The 18,510-nt window shown below is 33.4% G+C and overlaps 1 protein-coding gene across 1 annotated transcript in view; it reads left to right on the top strand.

Annotated features, from left to right (window-relative positions):
• KIFAP3 (kinesin associated protein 3) overlaps window positions 1–18,510 on the top strand; it is a 146,074-nt gene that overhangs the window by 72,954 nt on the left and 54,610 nt on the right. Inside the window, exons 11-15 of the mRNA XM_068985999.1 lie at window positions 2,644–2,744; window positions 12,166–12,274; window positions 13,750–13,862; window positions 14,306–14,471; window positions 15,087–15,212. Coding sequence (XP_068842100.1) covers window positions 2,644–2,744; window positions 12,166–12,274; window positions 13,750–13,862; window positions 14,306–14,471; window positions 15,087–15,212 — 615 coding nt within the window. The remainder of the gene's footprint in view (window positions 1–2,643; window positions 2,745–12,165; window positions 12,275–13,749; window positions 13,863–14,305; window positions 14,472–15,086; window positions 15,213–18,510) is intronic.

The following is an 18,510-nucleotide window of genomic DNA, read 5'->3' as shown; positions in this document are numbered from 1 at the left end:
TGAATTCATAGATTTTTAGTTAAGATGAAAGTGTTTACTAGTGTGTATTCATCTGACAAACATATGCTAGATTTTACTGTTTCCGTTTTACACCATGAAGTTATTTTTACATTGATATTGAGAGTCCCTAGAAATAGGCTCTAGCCAAACAATTTAAAAAGTGAGAGTCCCTAGAAATAGACTGTAGCCAAACAATTTAAAAAGATGCAAAAGTGTTGATTTTTTAAAATTCTTTTTTAAAAATGTGCTTTACCCTATCATATGTCAGCATATGTCAGTCTTTTATATCTGCTAATAATATCTCTTAAAAGACCATTTCACCTTATGATACAAAACTATTTGAGAGACATTGTAATGTACCTTTGGTGTGTATATAACTTCACCTCTGGTGAAGATTTTTGAGTCAGAGAGACCTGTGTTTAAAGCCCTGCTCAGCTGTTTAACATGGCTCTGTAGGAAGTATTTTTCTCTGTTAGGATCCCCTTCTGACACATAAAGATGACAAAATTGATTTGACAGACTGTTTTGAAGATTCACATTGTTCTTTCTTAGCATATGATATATTTTTGTCTAACATAATAAACTCCATGAAAACAAGATTGTAGAAAGAGGCTCACTATATTTCTTAAATTTACCTGTAAAAGACCCTTGGAGATTTTACTTAAAACACTTCTGTGTTACATCTGAAGATCTTATAAAACCAGTGACGTCTTTGTGGTTATTTTTTCAGTTTTAGCCTCTGATTTTTTAAACATAACATTGTGTTTTTTTCCAGCTTTATTGAGATCTAATTGATGTAGCAACTGTAAGTTTAAGGTGATAACTTGATATATATATATATATATGTATTGTAAAATATGTTAAGTTTAGATATAAGGTTAGTTACCTATACCACTGTAAGGTAAGTTAAGGTTAGTTACCACATACAATACTTTTTTTCTGGTTGTGAGAACTTTTAAGATATAGTCTCTTAGTAACTTTCAAATATACAATACAGTTAACTAGTTATAGTTAACTAATTGTTAACTATAACAGCTCCTCTGGTGGCTCAGACAGTAAAGAATCTGCTGCAGTACAAAAGGTCCAGTTTCAATCCTTGGGTTGGGAAAATCCCCTGGAGAAGGGCATTGCAACCCAGTCTAGTATTCTTGCCTAGAGAATTGTTAACTATAGTCACCTTGCTTCTTAAATATTAAAAATAGAATCAATTAGCAGATATTTTTTGACAAAATTCCATATACAGATCCTGTAAGAATACCAAAGTTTGTCCTCTAAGAATTGCTAACCACCTTACAAAGATATATCTAATATCTGAAAAATTCAATAAGAATATAAGTTAGTATTATTAAAAAAACACAAAGTATTTTAGTAATTTTGTACTATAGTTGACATAGGAATAAAGGTGCTGAAATTGTCTTCCTTGTTAAAATATATTTAAAATTTTCTTGATATATTAATTAAATTTATGTACATATTTGATTTTTTTTTAATTCCAAAAATCTCCCAAGATTTTCTTATAACCAAAAAATTTTTAAAGAATATTATTTTTTGGATAAAACTTTTTAGCAAAACAACTTTTCTAGGTCAAGTTTTGTCACTGACCTTGAGATCATATAAAGATCCTCAAAATATGGTATATGAAAGCATATAGAAGGATTAAATGACATATTCAAGTTCCATTTTATTTTTCAAATCTATGATATATTATTCACTTTCCTTTTTTCAGTTTCAAGGTGTATAAAACGAGAATAATCTTACCTCGAAGTTCTAAGACAATCCTTAGACTATGCTTATTAGTCTATATTATACCCTTTAGCAATTCATAGTCATGTATTTTTTTTCTGTTCGATCTATCAATGTTTTTATTTATTTATTTTAATATAAATTTATTTATTTTAATTGGAGGCTAATTACAATATTGTATTGAATAGTCATATATTTTTTTAATGTTGCAAATACTGTTCTACTTTTTGTCATTTATGTTCTTTTTCCAGTTTCTGATTCATAGAAATTAAATAAACTTTTTTGTTTACTATATTTACTGTACATATCACTGAACTGTGTTAAATATATTTTGATAAAACAGGGATGGGGAGGCCAGTGGCCAAATCTACATTTTAGTGGGCTGCTGAGAACAATTAATTCTTCAGTTTGTGATTAACTTTTTTCACAAGTATACCTTGTAAAATACTTGCAATTTCTTGGAACTTAGTGATATTTCGCAGTTGGTGTGCTCCATACTTTGAAATTGAAATCAGTCCAGTTCAATCGCTCAGTCGTGTCCAGCTCCTTGCAACCCCTCCTTGCAGCACTCAGGCTTCCCTGTCCATCACCAACTCCCAGAGCTTGCTCAACTAACTTTTGGCTGTGCTAGGTCTTCCTGGCTGGGCAGGCTTTTCTCTAGTTGTGGCAAGCAGGGAAATTGAAATAGGAAGCTCAAAATGTTCATATTTTTCTAAATTAGAAAAGTTTCATATTTTCTAAATTAGAATTTGTATAAGGATATTTATTGATTCCATAGTTTAAAAGTTTTAATGCAATAATTTGAGTTTGTTATACAAAAAATTAATTTCTTTGTGGTCATTTCATGCAAAGCATAGCATAATATAAAATCTCACCATATCCATGATGTCTTATTTCCAGGCAATGAAAACTACAAACAAATAGCAATGTGTGTTCTTTACCACATAAGCATGGATGACCGCTTTAAATCAATGTTTGCATATACTGACTGCATACCACAGGTGAGTGGTTTAAGTGTTTTTTTAAAAAATTGTTTAAAAAATGTGTTTTTTGCTTTCTTCTCTTCATTTGTCAAATAGCTTTTTTCTTTAAAAATTCCCTACTAGTTTGCATTCCCACCAACAGTGTAGGAGGGTTCCCTTTTCTCCACACCCTCTCCAGCATGTATTGCTTGCAGATTTTTGGATCGCAGCCATTCTGACTGGTGTGAAGTGGTACCTCATTGTGGTTTTGATTTGCATTTCTCTAATAATGAGTGATGTTGAGCATCTTTTCATGTGTTTGTTAGCCATCTGTATGTCTTCTTTGGAGAAATGTCTATTTAGTTCTTTGGCCCATTTTTTGATTGGGTCGTTTATTTTTCTGGAATTGAGCTGCATAAGTTGCTTGTATATTTTTGAGATTAGTTGTCAGTTGCTTCATTTGCTATTATTTTCTCCTATTCAGAAGGCTGTCTTTTCACCTTGCTTATATTTTCCTTTGTTGTGCAGAAGCTTTTAATTTTAATTAGATCCCATTTGTTTATTTTTGCTTTTATTTCCAGTATTCTGGGAGGTGGATCATAGAGGATCCTGCTGTGATTTATGTCGGAGAGTGTTTTGCCTATATTCTCCTCTAGGAGTTTTATAGTTTCTGGTCTTACATTTAGATCTTTAATCCATTTTGAGTTTATTTTTGTGTGCGGTGTTAGAAAGTGATCTAGTTTCATTCTTTTACAAGTGGTTGACCAGTTTTCCCAGCACCACTTGTTAAAGAGATTGTCTTTACTCCATTGCATATTCTTGCCTCCTTTGTCAAAGATAAGGTGTCCATATGTGTGTGGATTTATCTCTGGGCTTTCTATTTTGTTCCATTGATCTATATTTCTGACTTTGTGCCAGTACCATACTGTCTTGATGACTGTGGCTTTGTAGTAGAGCCTGAAGTCAGGCAAGTTGATTCCTCCAGTTCCATTCTTCTTTCTCAAGATTGCTTTGGCTATTCGAGGTTTTTTTGTATTTCCATACAAATCTTGAAATGATTTGTTCTAGTTCTGTGAAAAATATGGCTGGTAGCTTGATAGGGATTGCATTGAATTTGTAAATTGCTTTGGGTAGTATACTCATTTTCACTATATTGATTCTTCCAATCCATGAACATGGTATATTTCTCCATCTATTAGTGTCCTCTTTGATTTCTTTCATCAGTGTTTTATAGTTTTCTATATATAGGTCTTTAGTTTCTTTAGGTAGATATATTCCTAAGTATTTTATTCTTTTTGTTGCAAAAAATTGCAAATAGAACTGCCATATGACCCAGCAATCCCGCTGCTGGGCATACACACTGAGGAAACTAGAATTGAAAGAGACACATGTACCCCAATGTTCATCGCAGCACTGTTTATAATAGCCAGGACATGGAAACAACCTAGGTGTCCATCAGCAGATGAATGGATAAGAAAGCTGTGGTACATATACACAATGGAGTATTACTCAGCCGTTAAAAAGAATACATTTGAATCAGTTCTGATGAGATGGATGAAACTAGAGCCGATTATACAGAGTGAAGTATGCCAAAAAGAAAAACACCAATACAGTATACTAACACATATATATGGAATTTAGAAAGGTGGCAATGACGACCCTGTATGCAAGACAGCAAAAAAGACACAGATATGTATAACGGACTTTTGAACTCAGAGGGAGAGGGGGAGGGTGGGATGATTTGGGAGAATGGCATTGTAACATGTATACTATCATGTAAGAATCAAATTGCCAGTCTATGTCCAATGCAGGATACAGCATGCTTGGGGCTGGTGCACGGTGATGACCCAGAGAGATGTTATGGGGAGGGAGGTGGGTGGGGGGGTTCATGTTTGGGAATGCATGTACACCCGTGGTGGATTCATGTCAATGTATGGCAAAACCAATACAGTATTGTAAAATAAAATAAAGTAAAAATGAAAGAAAAAAAAATTACCTACTAAAAGTAGTATAAATTTGTTATATACAGTCTGAACGTACAGACAGTATAAAAATGAAAATAACTTTCTAATTTATCCCATAAAAATTGATGTAAATGAACATATGTAAGCAAATGAAATAATGTGGGAAAAAATCATAGTATATAGAAGCTTAATCATATCTCAATTTTTTTCTTTAGTTTTAATTCCTAAAAGTAGAATTACTAAGTCAAAAGGTGTTTTGTGTATTTGACACAATATGGCCAAATTACCTTCCAAGAAGACATGAGTTGATTTCTCCCAACTATCATTTCACTTTTAACAACACTAGATACTATCATTTCTTTAAAAATGGAATGTTTGGGGTTTTTTTAATTTGCATTCTGTGAATATTGGTGAGATTGAACATTTTTTACATTTTTACTGTTGACATTATATTATAAATCTTTTACTTCTGTCGATAATTTTTCCATTGGCATGTCAATATTTTGGGACTAATACATAAGATCTATATATATAATAACTATTTTAACTCCTTGTCACATTACAGACATTTCCCAACTTTGTCATTTGCCCTTTAATTTTGTTTGTGGTCAACTGTTTTAAATGCTTTGCATGCTCTGATGAAAAAATGCTTCATCAAAATACTTTTACTTTCTTTTATAGCACTGTTCTCAAGAAAGATTTTTGCTGCAACTCCGTTGTTTGGTATATTTCATATGTTAGGTTTATTTGTCTTGAAAGAGTTTAGTGATTTTCTTTCATGGACCGTAAGGGTTGAGATTCATTGTTATTCAGTCGCTAAGTCGTCTCTGACTCTTTTTGCAACCCCATGGACTGTAGTCTGCTAGGCTCCTCTGTCCATGAGATTTCCAGGCAAGAATACTCAGGTGGGTTGCTGTTTTCTTCTCCAGGGAATCTTCTCAACTCAGGGTCGAACAAATGCATCAGCAGGCAGATTGTTTACCACTGAACCACATACGTATGTGATTTTACTCTTAAGAGAATTTACATTCAAAATCACTATTGTGCCATTAATTTTATTAAACTGAGCTCTACTAATTCGATTATTATCTGATGATCAGAATACTAGTTGGGCTGATTTTTAGTATTATATTTTATAATATAGCTTTCTAAAATAGAAAAAGCAGGGATTCCCTGGTGGTTCAGTGGTAAAGAATCTGCCTGCCAATGAAACAGACATGGGTTTGATCCCTGATGCAGGAAGATCCCACATGCCTTGGAGCAAGTAAGCCCTTGTGCCACAAATGTTGAGCCTGTCTCTAGAGTCTGGGAAGCACAACTACTGAGTGAGCCCGTGTTCTGTAACTACTGAAGCTCGTGCACTCTAGAGTCTGCACTCCACAGGAGAAGCCATCCCAAAGAGAAGCCTGCACACCACAACTAGAGAGTAACCCCCAGTGCCCACAACTAGAGAAAATACCATGCAGCAACGAAGACCCAGCACAGCCAACATAAATAAATAAAAGAAAACTTGCAGGATGTATAATATACAATAAAAATATAACACTTTTAAAAGATACTTTAGAAGAATATGAATAGTAAATTATGCTTATTAAAGTAATCTTCTTAAGCCTCCTACTAGGTAATTCCTTATTAGCGTAACATAAGTTATTAAATGTGTATTATTTTGACAAATGATTAATATGTAGTAAAAAAAAGACCATAACTTTTCTTTTTATTAATTCTTATTAATCCTTCTATTCATCCCAAATTAATAAAACAGTTCTAAAAATTAAATTTGCTATTCCAGAATTTTAATACTTTATCCACATGGAATTAAAAAGCTGATAAACTCTCAAGGATAATTTCTTAGGCTTTTAAATCAGGGGATAAACTAATTATGCTTATTTACAGAAAGACATCCTTCAAATATACTGCATATTTTATCTGACATGGCAAGTTCTTATAGAGATAACACATGTCAGACTAGAGCTGATGCAAAGTGTAATCAAACTCTTTGTCAAACAAGTTTTCAATAAAAGAGTAGCCATGTCAAAGGGAGATTACAACTGATTTACTACAGTCTCACTCCATATGTTCCAAAGGTTTTCCTTCACAATTTCAAAGGGTATTCTTTTCCAAACCCATTTAGTGTCAGAACTTCATTGACTACAAGATACAAATTGGAAAGCAGTGACAAAAAAATAATATTTTGTCTAAATTGATTGTTTTTATCCAGATTAGATTTTAAAGAGAATGACATTAAATAAAAGAAATGTAAAGTAAAAAGAGATGGAAAACTTATTTTGTTAAATGTTTAATTCAGAGTTACCCTTCACTCTATACCATAGAATTTATAATCTCAAACATAAGATATAAAACTATTTTCAGTAAATAATCAGAAATAAGTCTGTTTAGATTTCTTTTGAAACATTAATATTATTGTAGTTAAAAGACTGAAGAAAATTCTTCCATACCTTTTCAAGAGCAAAATTCATGCATATTTCCTTGCCAGATAATTTTCTAACATCAAACATTTCTGCAGAGGGATTTTCAGGATATTTATGATCTGTATTTCATGAACAGAATCTTCAAAAATTCATTCAGTGGTCATTGTTCAGGGGTTTTAATTTATTATATTCTGTTTTTAAAAGCTCAAAATGTCTTCAAGTTATTATATTGTAAACATCCTGAAACTTCTTAGTATGAAGCCATAGTTTGAGAAAGTAAATGATACTCTAGAATATGTTTGTTCCTAAAGTGCTATCCAGGCTATAACTTGTACTTATAAGGCTCAACTTTGACATATTGGGGAAAAATTGACATGGTTTAATTGCCACCTAGTGCCAATTATGAAAGTACATTGTAAAAGAAAGAAAATTTGGTATTACGTTGAAATTTCCAGGCTTCCTTCAGAAATTAAAAAGATACTCCTTTCAGAAATATTGACTACTCAAAGTAATGTTTATAATACTAGCAGAGCTTTAAACTCATTTGTGACAGCAACTGATTAACTTTCTTAAATAAAACTATATATCTGGGTTTTGGAATATGTTAGAATTAATGTAATACTTTGTTCACTTCGAAATTATGCACATTAATTTTTGTGTAGTAAATATTGTGAAAAATTACAGATGAATTTTTCAAATGACAAGCCTAAAATAACTTTGAAAGTAGGAATGTTGCGTGCTTAGTTGCTCAGTCATGTCCAACTCTTTGCAACCCCATGGACTGTAGCCTGCCAGGCTCCTCGGTCCATGGGATTCTCCAGACAGAATACTGGAGTGGGTTGCTATTTCCTCCTTTGAGGAATCTTCCCAACCCACAAATTGGACCCACAAATCGAACCTGCATCTCCTGCATTGGCAGACGGATTCTTTACCGCTGAACCACATAGGAAGCCTGATAGTAGGAAAGCGGTGATTAAGTTGTCATTCATATTCATTTCAGCAATCAAAAAGAATAGGTAGTATGGTCACATTCTTTAATTACATTAGCTGTATATGTAAAGAAACTTTATAAACTGTGAAACACTGTACTAAAACAATATGCCATTAGTAAATAGTTCTCACTATTTTCGAACCACTCAGAGTCCAATTTAAATACTCATTTTCTTAAGTGTGTTTACACTTAAGAAACCTATACTGTACTTTTTAAATTTTCTTCAGAATTTTATTAGTCCAAATAAACAGTGTCTTAGCACTGCTCATAGAATAGCATTTCATAAACTAGATTAACCTAAAGAGGTTGTATAGGTACATAATGGTGGTCTTTTGGGGAAAAATTATTCTATTGATTCTTAAAGAGCTGGACTTTGGTGGAAATAGATTGAGATGTTCTATAATTAGAGCTCACTTTTGTAAATTATTTAACATTCAGAGTAGGTGTTATAAATTCATCATGCCTCATAATCTCTTCCACTATTATGTTGCTCTTCTTCTTTTGTATTTTATTACCTCTAATTATCCAATATATTCTAATTTTTTCCTCTCCCGGTATTCTATAAAATTGGGGGGTCAGGGCAAGTCTTTCTTCATATATGATCTTAATGGTCTCAGTGGGTGAATTGTTTCAGGTGAGCATACTTGGGGATAACCAGGAGTTAATGGTTGTATTCTAATAATAGTTAAGAGTACACATTAACAGTTCATTGTTATTTAGACCTCTGAGATGCATGTTTTGTTTAAATAGGTGCAAATGCCATCCAGATGCTTATAAAAAGTATTTATTGGTAATAGAATGGCCAAAGTACATGTTTAGGTAATGATGTCATGGTGTTATTCAATATTTTTCCCTAGAACAGTGTGCAAGAATCTTCATAGTAATCCACATGTTTTCCACCACAGTTGTCCTATTTGGCCGCTCTTTGATCTACATGCCTCTTTTTAACTGAATGCTGGTAAACGTCCTTTCTGACAGCCCCCTTTGCTCCTGCCTGCCATTATCTGCTGAAGTTCAGAAACCAGAGCATCACTTCAAACAGCAGAGTTAGGGAGTAGCCAGTCAGAAGAGATTCCTGAGGCATGCAAAGTTCTGCCATAATCATTCAAAGATGTTTGGGTAGGGGGGTGGTGGTGGTAGAGGTGTATGTGAATATAGCGAGCTGTGGGGGTTGGCCTCTGGTCACTGGTAAATAAGTGAAGTCAGGTGCCAGAGAGTCTAGACACAGTGATTTCAGTCCTGTGTCTTTGGTATCTGATACTCAATATGGGATTTGTCTGATTGAACACTATTGCCTCTTCATTGCAAAGACCTGAAGCCCTTTTAGTGCCTTCCTGTTAAATTAGTAAAAGATGACAATGGACATAGTTAAAACAGAACAAATCTAGTTTTAATATTTCCTAGTTGTTAGCAATTACATTTACTTTTGAAGTGCTGTAACAATCAAATTAAAGACAATGTTGCACATGGAATTTGAACTAAATATTTTAAAGTGTGAGTGCTCTAATTAAAATTTAAGTGTCTCTCTTACTGTGAAAAACTAATTCTATATCATGATGTTTCTTTAACATTTAGTCTTGATTTGGGAATGTGGGGAGTTGGGTAAGGTTTTAAACCACCATTATTTTTTAAAAAGCTAGCTCCTGAATATTTCACCACAAAAGTTAACATAGATATTACAAAAACAAGGCAAAACAAAACCCCTCAGCTTCTAACAGATCACCTGTAATGCCACTTTTAAGGGCAGGTTTCATACTACAAGATTAATTTCAAGTAAATAACAACATAGTTTGCCTTGTTTAAGCGTTACCTTAATGTAACAAACAGACTTTTGTTATTTTTAAAAAGCTTCTTGTATCAGGAGAAGTTTGAAAGAAATCTATATGTAGTAGGTTTTTAATTATAGTATGAAAAACATACTGTATATATTTACAGTACTGTCATCTACCTTTTTATTAATTTATAATTTAATTTTAACTGATAGTTAATACATAGGTAGCAAAATCTGTTAAATGTATATCCGGTAATTTAGGGTTGTTTTGTCTATACCATAGATATTTTGTTGTTCTGCAACATTATTAAGTGTTAGTGATTAAAGATTCCACGAGTGGCAACATTTGTGTTAAAGAGGGGCTCTGTGAGAAAAGGCATGATACATACTAACCGTTTACCGGCTATAGTGTTTTTGTTCAGTTCACAGCAAATAAATGAATTTTACACACACACACACACACACACATACATACATACATACATACATACATATATGGGCTTCCCCAGTGGCTTAGCTGTGAAGAATCCACCTGCAGTGCTTGGGAAGATCCCCAGAGGAGGGCATGGCAACCCACGCTAATATTCTGGCCTGGTGGATCCCATGGACTGAGGAGCCTGGCGGGCTTTATAGTGTGACAAAGAGTGGGAGAAGTCTATAGGGTCACAAGGAGTGGGACAAGACTGAAGTGACAGTACCCATGCACATACACACACATATACATATTGTTTTGTTAGAATGGTATCAAAGTGTTTTTTGGAGCAGCTTTAAGTGGATTTGTGTTTTTAATTCATTGCTAGTATATAAAAGTAAGATTAATTTTTACAGACACATGATATGTTGACCATGTATCCTTTTTGAAACTGAGAAGTTATTTGGAACTAACATAGAAAATAACCACAAGATTTAACAGAATAAGGTCTAACCTATCAACAAAGACATGTTGATCTTAAAGGTATTGCCTCGAGATAAAACATAAGAAAATTTTAGGTTAGCAGTTTGACTAAGAGAAAAATATCTTTATATAATATGCATTGTTAATTTACCATTTACCAATAAAAGTAGACTAGCTTCTCAAAAGTATGGCATAAGATTTGTCATTTCTCCTTTATTATATAGCAGTGACCTCTTATCATGACAAATGTAGATATGGCTAAATGGCATAAGTAGCCTATCCTTTCCTTCCTCTTTTTCTGTCTGTTGTTTCCCAGACCCATCTTTCTTTCTCTTATTAAATAGAGTTCTTTCCTTATTTTATATACATTCCTGGATGATTGGGTCAGACCTTGCAGGTTATCAACCATAAATGACAATTCCTAAAATCATACGTTCAGTCTGAACACATGTCTTCTAAAATTGTGTTTATAACTTTTATTGACTATCTGCGCTAGACTGTCACATAGGCAGCTTAAATTCAACATATCCAAAAGCCAAAATTACTGTCTTCCCTTTGAGGTTTTCTCCTATTCTAGTTTCTGTCTTTGGGTAAGCATTGGCACCATTGTTCATGTTCAGGGTATAAACCTGGGAGTCATCTTTGTTTCTTCTTCTCCCTTAATGCCAACATCCAGTCAGTTATTAAATCCTGTTTGATTGTCTTTCCTAAATATATCTCTGAGCTGTCCTTTTTATCTCTATCCCCACTACTCTAACTAATCCGAGCAGCCATCGCCATACCTGGACTTTTCTGCTAGCCTTTTAGATAGTCTTAGCACATTTTCTTACACTATTTCAATCTGTTTTCTACACTGGTCAGATTTTCTTGAAACATAAATCTTATTCTGACGCTTTCCTTATTTGGAAGCCTTTAACATCTTCCCATTTTCCTTAGGATGAAGCCCCAAATCCATAACATGTACTTCAAGACCCTCCATTTTCTGGCTTTTACCTTCTTTTATCACTGTTTCCCTCATTCCATCCATGTTTGCTTTCTTTTAATTTTTCAGAAGAATGACATTTTTTCCTGCCTTACAACCTTTGCACAAGCTGTTTTCTTTGCTCAGAGTGTTCTACTTCCCCACGATATTTTAAATCCTTAAAAGAAAAGTCTTTATCTGATGTTTCTGTTACATTCTCCACTGTACTTGAAAGCTTATATTTAATACTGAGCATCTAAAAAAAAAAAATACTGAGCATCTAATAGTTCACTAAGGTATTCAGTAGTAAAAGCCTACTCTATGTTGAAAATGTAATTGTATTATTTCCAACATACAATCTACAATAACATACTATGATTAAACATTGCCTGTGTTTTTCATGTGTTCGGGGGTGTTTTAAATGAAATATGTCTTGTGCTTCTTGCTAGTTAATGAAGATGCTCTTTGAGTGTTCAGATGAACGAATTGACTTGGAACTCATTTCTTTCTGCATTAATCTTGCTGCTAACAAGAGGAATGTACAGCTTATCTGTGAAGGTTAGTGCCTTTGAGCTTCATGGATAATCTCTAATATGCCAATGGCAAATGATAGAAAATAGATAATAAGGAATTAAGAATTATAGTAAATATGTGAATTACATCTTTCTATAATTTAAAAAATTATAGCCCAAATCCTTAAACATCAGACTCATAAATATTCTTACATCATGAGCAGACTTACTCTCTGCTGCTGCTGCTGCTAAGTCACTTCAGTCGTGTCCGACTTTGTGCGATCCCATAGACAGCAGCCCACCAGGCTCCTCCGTCCCTGGGATTCTCCAGGCAAGAACACTGGAGTGGGTTGCCATGTCCTCCTCCAATACATAAAAGTGAAAAGTGAAAGTGAAGTCACTCAGTTGTATCCGACTCTTAGCAACCCCATGGACTGCAGCCTACCAGGCTCCTTCATCCATAGCATTTTCCAGGCAAGAGTACTGGAGTGAGGTGCCATTGCCTTCTCCAGTAACATTTAATAAACTGTTTTGTCAGTTACCCTTAATTGCAATTTGATTTTTAAAAATATTTTCTAGGTGAAACAAAACTTTTTATTTGTAAAGCAGTCTGTTACAGTGTAAGATGTTGCAGTACAAATGTATTAACTATTTGTTTCTATAGTATCTTCGTAAAATGATTTGTCATGCATTTTGGTATTTCAGAGTTTTCTCAATAGTTTTAACTTATTTGAGAAGTATACATGTAAGTTATCAAAAAGTACAAATGAGCAAATATGAAAAAATAAAAAATTTTATTTCCACTATCCAGAGATAGTCATAGATAAAACTGGTACAATGCTTCTGCATATTGTAAATTAAAATGGGATACTTTATATTTGGTGACATGTTTTTTAAAGTTAATAATATCTGAATATCTTTCCATGTGATTAAATACTTTTATAAAATGTAATTGCCAGTAGCTGAAAAAATAGCTCATTAAAGGATTTTCCATCGTTTAATCTGCTGTTTGGATAGTTTGTGCCACTTTTTTTCTATTACAGACAATGCTACAGTAATTCTTCTTTCTTTGAATCTTTCATGTTTCCATTTTTATATTCTTAGGATAAATTTCTAGAAATGATATTTTTATGGATCAAAAACTATTTATATTATACAATTTGTGGTACACAAATCATATACATACTGTGTTTCCATTTATGTGATATTCTAGAAGAAGCAAAAATCTGTGTTTAAAAAGAAAATACAAAAAAGAGGAATGTGAGGAGGAGAAAAGAAAAGTAATTGTGTTGGGGAGATCAGCTAAGCACAAGGGAACTTTCTGCAGTGAATGGAAATATTCTGTCTTGATATAATATATGAATTATAGAGAGGCATACATTTATTAAAATTAATAGATTCTATAAAATTTATGTATTTTCTGTGTGTAAATCGGGTTTCTTGAGAGCTGAAAATTTTAAAGATCATTAAATTTAAATGAACCTTAATTTTATTTGGGAATTTCTCTGTTGTTATTATCAGGAAACGGACTGAAGATGCTCATGAAGAGGGCTCTGAAGTTCAAGGATCCATTGCTGATGAAAATGATTAGGAACATTTCCCAGCATGATGGACCAACTAAAAATTTATTTATTGTAGGTGTTGTCTTTGGCTTTCTGTATATTAAAATAGCCTGGAACTGAAGTTTTAAAGTGCTGTGTTTGAAATATAACTCTTCCTTAACTCTTGTCAAATATTAATTCATGACCCAAGTTGGTTTTTCTTGTTATCAACTTCCTTGAAGTTTAGCTCCTAGAGATTTCAACCTAAGTTTTAATACTGTTTTTGTTTTATGATCCCTGTCCCTAACCCTTTCAACCTCCCTCCAGTTTTCTTGCCTTAAACCAATTCACCATAGACTCCCTTAGCAAGTTAGCAGTCCATGGGGTTGCAAAGAGTCGGACACAATTGAGTGATTGAAGAACTTCAATTAAAACAAGAGAATCACATTTAATACTTATCTTCCTATGCATTAAATTATTAGATCAGTTCTTCTGTAGAAATATTTTAAATTTATATTAAATTTTGTTCTATTCAGGATTATGTTGGGGACCTTGCTGCTCAGATCTCTAATGATGAAGAGGAGGAGTTTGTGATTGAATGTTTAGGAACTCTTGCAAATTTGACCATTCCAGACTTAGACTGGGAATTGGTTCTTAAGGAGTATAAGCTGGTTCCGTACCTCAAGGATAAACTAAAACCAGGTCTGTGCTAAGTATTTCACTTCTGCATGATTATTTCTCTCTTTTGTGGGTAAAGCTGCCAGAGCAGTATTTTGTGATCATTATTATACTATGTTCCCAGGCCTCTAGCTCTAGCCCTACTTCTAATTTCTTTCTCCCAGAAAAGCGGTCACTAGTTCTCCTCTTATATGTATATACTATTTTCCCTAACAGTGTTTTCTTAATATTAGTTTCCCTTTCCTATCCTGCCTTACTATTTTTTATCCACCCTTTTTAAAATTAACAAATAACCATCCTGCTCTACATGAGTTCACATGCACACACAAAGTTCTTTCAGGCATTGAAATGACTCTTCTATTTTCTGTATTTACATTGTCATTCATTTATATTTTCAAAAACTTATTGAAAATACAATACCACCTCTCTACTACTCCAGAAACCATGAACTGTCATTGTGGAATGGAATTCTCTGAACATGGAACTTTGGGAAAAGGACAAATTTGTACATGTTAAAGTTTCATAGGAACTGATTTAATAGCTTTCAATATCTTTTCTGTGGATTAGAATCTTGGAAATATAAAAGGATTTGTATCAGGACATTTCAATGAAAACTTTCTGTGATGTTCACTTCACTAGGTGCTGCAGAAGATGACCTTGTTTTAGAAGTGGTTATAATGATTGGAACTGTATCTATGGATGACTCTTGTGCTGCGTTGCTAGCCAAATCTGGGATAATCCCTGCACTCATTGAGTTGCTAAATGGTAAATTATAATTTATCTTATTTTTATGCTAATATATAAACCCATTATCTGCAGTGATAATATATTATCTTGTTGCATTGCTCATCTTATAGCTACTTAAATTATATAGTTAGCAAAATGAATTAAATATACATTTTACGAGAATTAGATAGCATAATACCAAATAGCTTTAGGTTGCAAGGTTAAGAATATTCCTATAAAGTGATTGAGGACCAATTTTATAGATAACTACCCTGCGCTTATCAACCTTGAACAGCTAAATATTCTGCCATTTATTCTTTCTGTTGAGCTTTGTCTTGGTTGAATTATATCTCTTTTCTTACACAAACCCTTTTTTATAATAACTTGATTTCTAATCAGAAAGGTTTTTTAGGAAGTTAATTCTACTCATCATATTCCCTCCTGGATCCATATATAGTGTTGTCCTCTAAACTTTCTGCAATGAAGACAGTGTTCTCTATCTGCACTGTCCAATACATGTGGCTATTGAATACTTGAAATGTGGCTGTTGGGACTGAGAACCTGGATTTTAAATAAAATTTAAATAAACTTAGTTAGCCACTTCGGCTAGGATTACAATATAGGCTAGGAGTTCTAGATAGTCTTCCCCTTACCTTTATTTTGCTCTTAAGGACCCAGGTTCATCATTTTCCACTGCATACAAAATTTGTCTGACTCTAAATATATTTTATTAGGGCCAGGTTCTCTAGGACCTTGTTGTATTAGTCTGCTTGGACTGCCATAATAAAATATCACAGACTGGGTAGCTTAAATAACCGAAATACATTTTCTCATATTTCTGGAGGTTGGGAAGTCCTGTTGAGGTGCCAGCTAATTTGATTCCTGGTGAGGTCTTTCTTCTTGGCTTGCACAAGGCCACCTTGTTATATCCTAACATCCTCATATGGTGGGGGGAGTTGGGCGGAGAGAGAGAGCAAGAGAAAGCACAAGCATACACAAGTGCTCTGGTATCCCTTCTTATAAGGTTACTAATCTTATAGGATTAGGACCCCAGCTTTATGACCTCATTTAACCTTAATTACTTCCTTCTAGCCCTATCTCTGAATATAGTCACATTAGGGTTTAGGGCTTCAACATATGAATTTTAGAGGGATGCACTTTGGCCCATAGCAGATTTAAAGTAGCTAATTAGTACAGAAGTTAAATATGCTAATATGGAAAGCTTAAAAAGACTCTCTAATTTCAGTCTTTCTTGTACCAGATATATATGTATTTTATATTATTTTAATAGTCTTTTTTTGAAGTGTACATAAAGAAAAACACAAGTTATAGGTATATGTAAAACAGTGAATTTTTAAAATGAGAGTTCTCATGTTATTCCCACTTGTATAAGTAAATGAATTATTACCAGCACCCTAGAAATTCCTCTTCTGCCACATCCCAGTCAATACCACCTTCTCCAGAGGGGTACTCTTTTTCCTCTTATCACCCATAGATGAATTTTGCTTAGTTTTCAACCTTTTAGAAAGAATCTAGTTTATTTTGCCCTGTATTATAACTGTGAGATTCATCTTTGTTGTGTACTGAAGTGTTTACATTTATTGCTTTGTAAATAAATATACTACTATTTTTCCTTTCTAACTGTTGGTTCATAGTAGGGTGGTTTTTCTGTTTGTTTTTTAAGAGAAAGGGGCTTTTATAAGTAATGCTCCTATAAACATTCTTAAATGTTTCATTTAGTGAACATATTTACTCATTTCTATTAGACACACACTTAGGAGTAGAAGAGAGTATGCATGTATTTGACTAAAAATAATGCCAGTCTGTTTTCCAAAGTAGTTGTGCCAATTTTCAGTCCCTCTAGCAATGTACAAAAGTTCCAGTTATTCTACATCACCAACATATTTCAGCATCCAGCCTCTTTAATTGTAGCCTCCATAGTGGTACTGCATTGTGATCTTAATTTGTACTTCCTAATAATTAATGTGGAGAAGGAAATGGCAACCCACTCCAGTATTCTTGCCTGGAGAATTCCATGGACAGAGGAGCCTGGTGGGCTACACTGTCCATGAGGTCACAAACAGTCAGACATGACAACAAAAGTTAATGAAATTAGTACCTATTTGTGTTTATTGGCTGTTAGATATGGCAGATAAAGTGAGGTGCCTATTTATTCTTTTGCCCAGTTTTCTCTTCTAAATCTTGAAAAGTCTGATTTGTAAATTCTTTTACTTAACCATTTTTAATGGTCATCTAGAGATAGTACCTCCATATTTGAAGTATTTCTACAAGTAATATAAATGGATTTGCTTTGGTACACCCTTCTCACAGCCAGGAGTTTTCATGTTAGAAGTAATTGAAAGGCTAGGTAATTGGGAGCTGAAACTAAAGACAATGTAGTTGTTATAATGAGAATGAGGATTTTGTAGTGAGCTGGAGAAAGTTGAAACAAAATGACCTGGGTCCTTAAATTGCTGTCTCACATTGATTATTACTGAGAGATAAGATAACAGAGCCAGCTCAGTGTTTTACCATATTTTGATGTTCTCTGACATGTTATCACAGGCAGAGGCTGTATATGCTAATATTTTTTGGAAATAAATGGATTTTCAAAATTAAAACCCTTGGGGTTAAGTGAGGGAACATTGTATGCCAACAGAGTAATTAATAAAATTTTAACCCAAATAGTCTGAGTGGTACTTTGGTAAATTAGTGAGGAAAATTATTTGGAATGGCTGGACTTTGAAGAAATCACAGTTTATTTCACCCAACTAGTTGGATGCTCTGTTGACCTGTAAATATTTGTCTAACAGATATCACTGAACTGTTGCCAAGAGTTGATGTCAAACTATTAGTAAATCAAATTTCATAACTAGTACCTAAACATTGTATTTCTATAAGTATTTGCCCTTGCCATTACATAATATTAATCAGTGGTCATCTGATATTTTGTTAAAGTCATCTTCTTCTGATAATAAACATTTCTTAGTTTGTATGCATGCATAACATTCTTTTTACTAGAATAATTAATGAATGCAGCTAAAGTTACTTTATTGCTTCATGCCAATAATTGAAGTTTAATTTTGTTAACATTATTCAATGAAGAAAAAACCTGTTTATAATAATCTAATTTCTACCAGAAACTTAGGATTTAGAGGGTGTGATTTTTTTTTTTTAAGAACCATTTTTGTCCTGTGAGGGCAACATTATAGAGACAAAATAGAACAAGATTTATTTTACAAATTAAAATTGTCTGAAGAATTTTTATGAGGAACCAAAAAACCTCCCCATAAGTGGTGGTAAGTTTTACCATTTCACATTAGAGACTTAGAAGTTA

The sequence above is a fragment of the Capricornis sumatraensis genome, chromosome 14, assembly GCF_032405125.1.
Source record: "Capricornis sumatraensis isolate serow.1 chromosome 14, serow.2, whole genome shotgun sequence".
Taxonomy (NCBI): domain Eukaryota; kingdom Metazoa; phylum Chordata; class Mammalia; order Artiodactyla; family Bovidae; genus Capricornis; species Capricornis sumatraensis.
The sequence above is the reverse complement of the archived record's forward strand: the minus strand, read 5'-3'. Positions and strand labels throughout refer to the sequence as shown.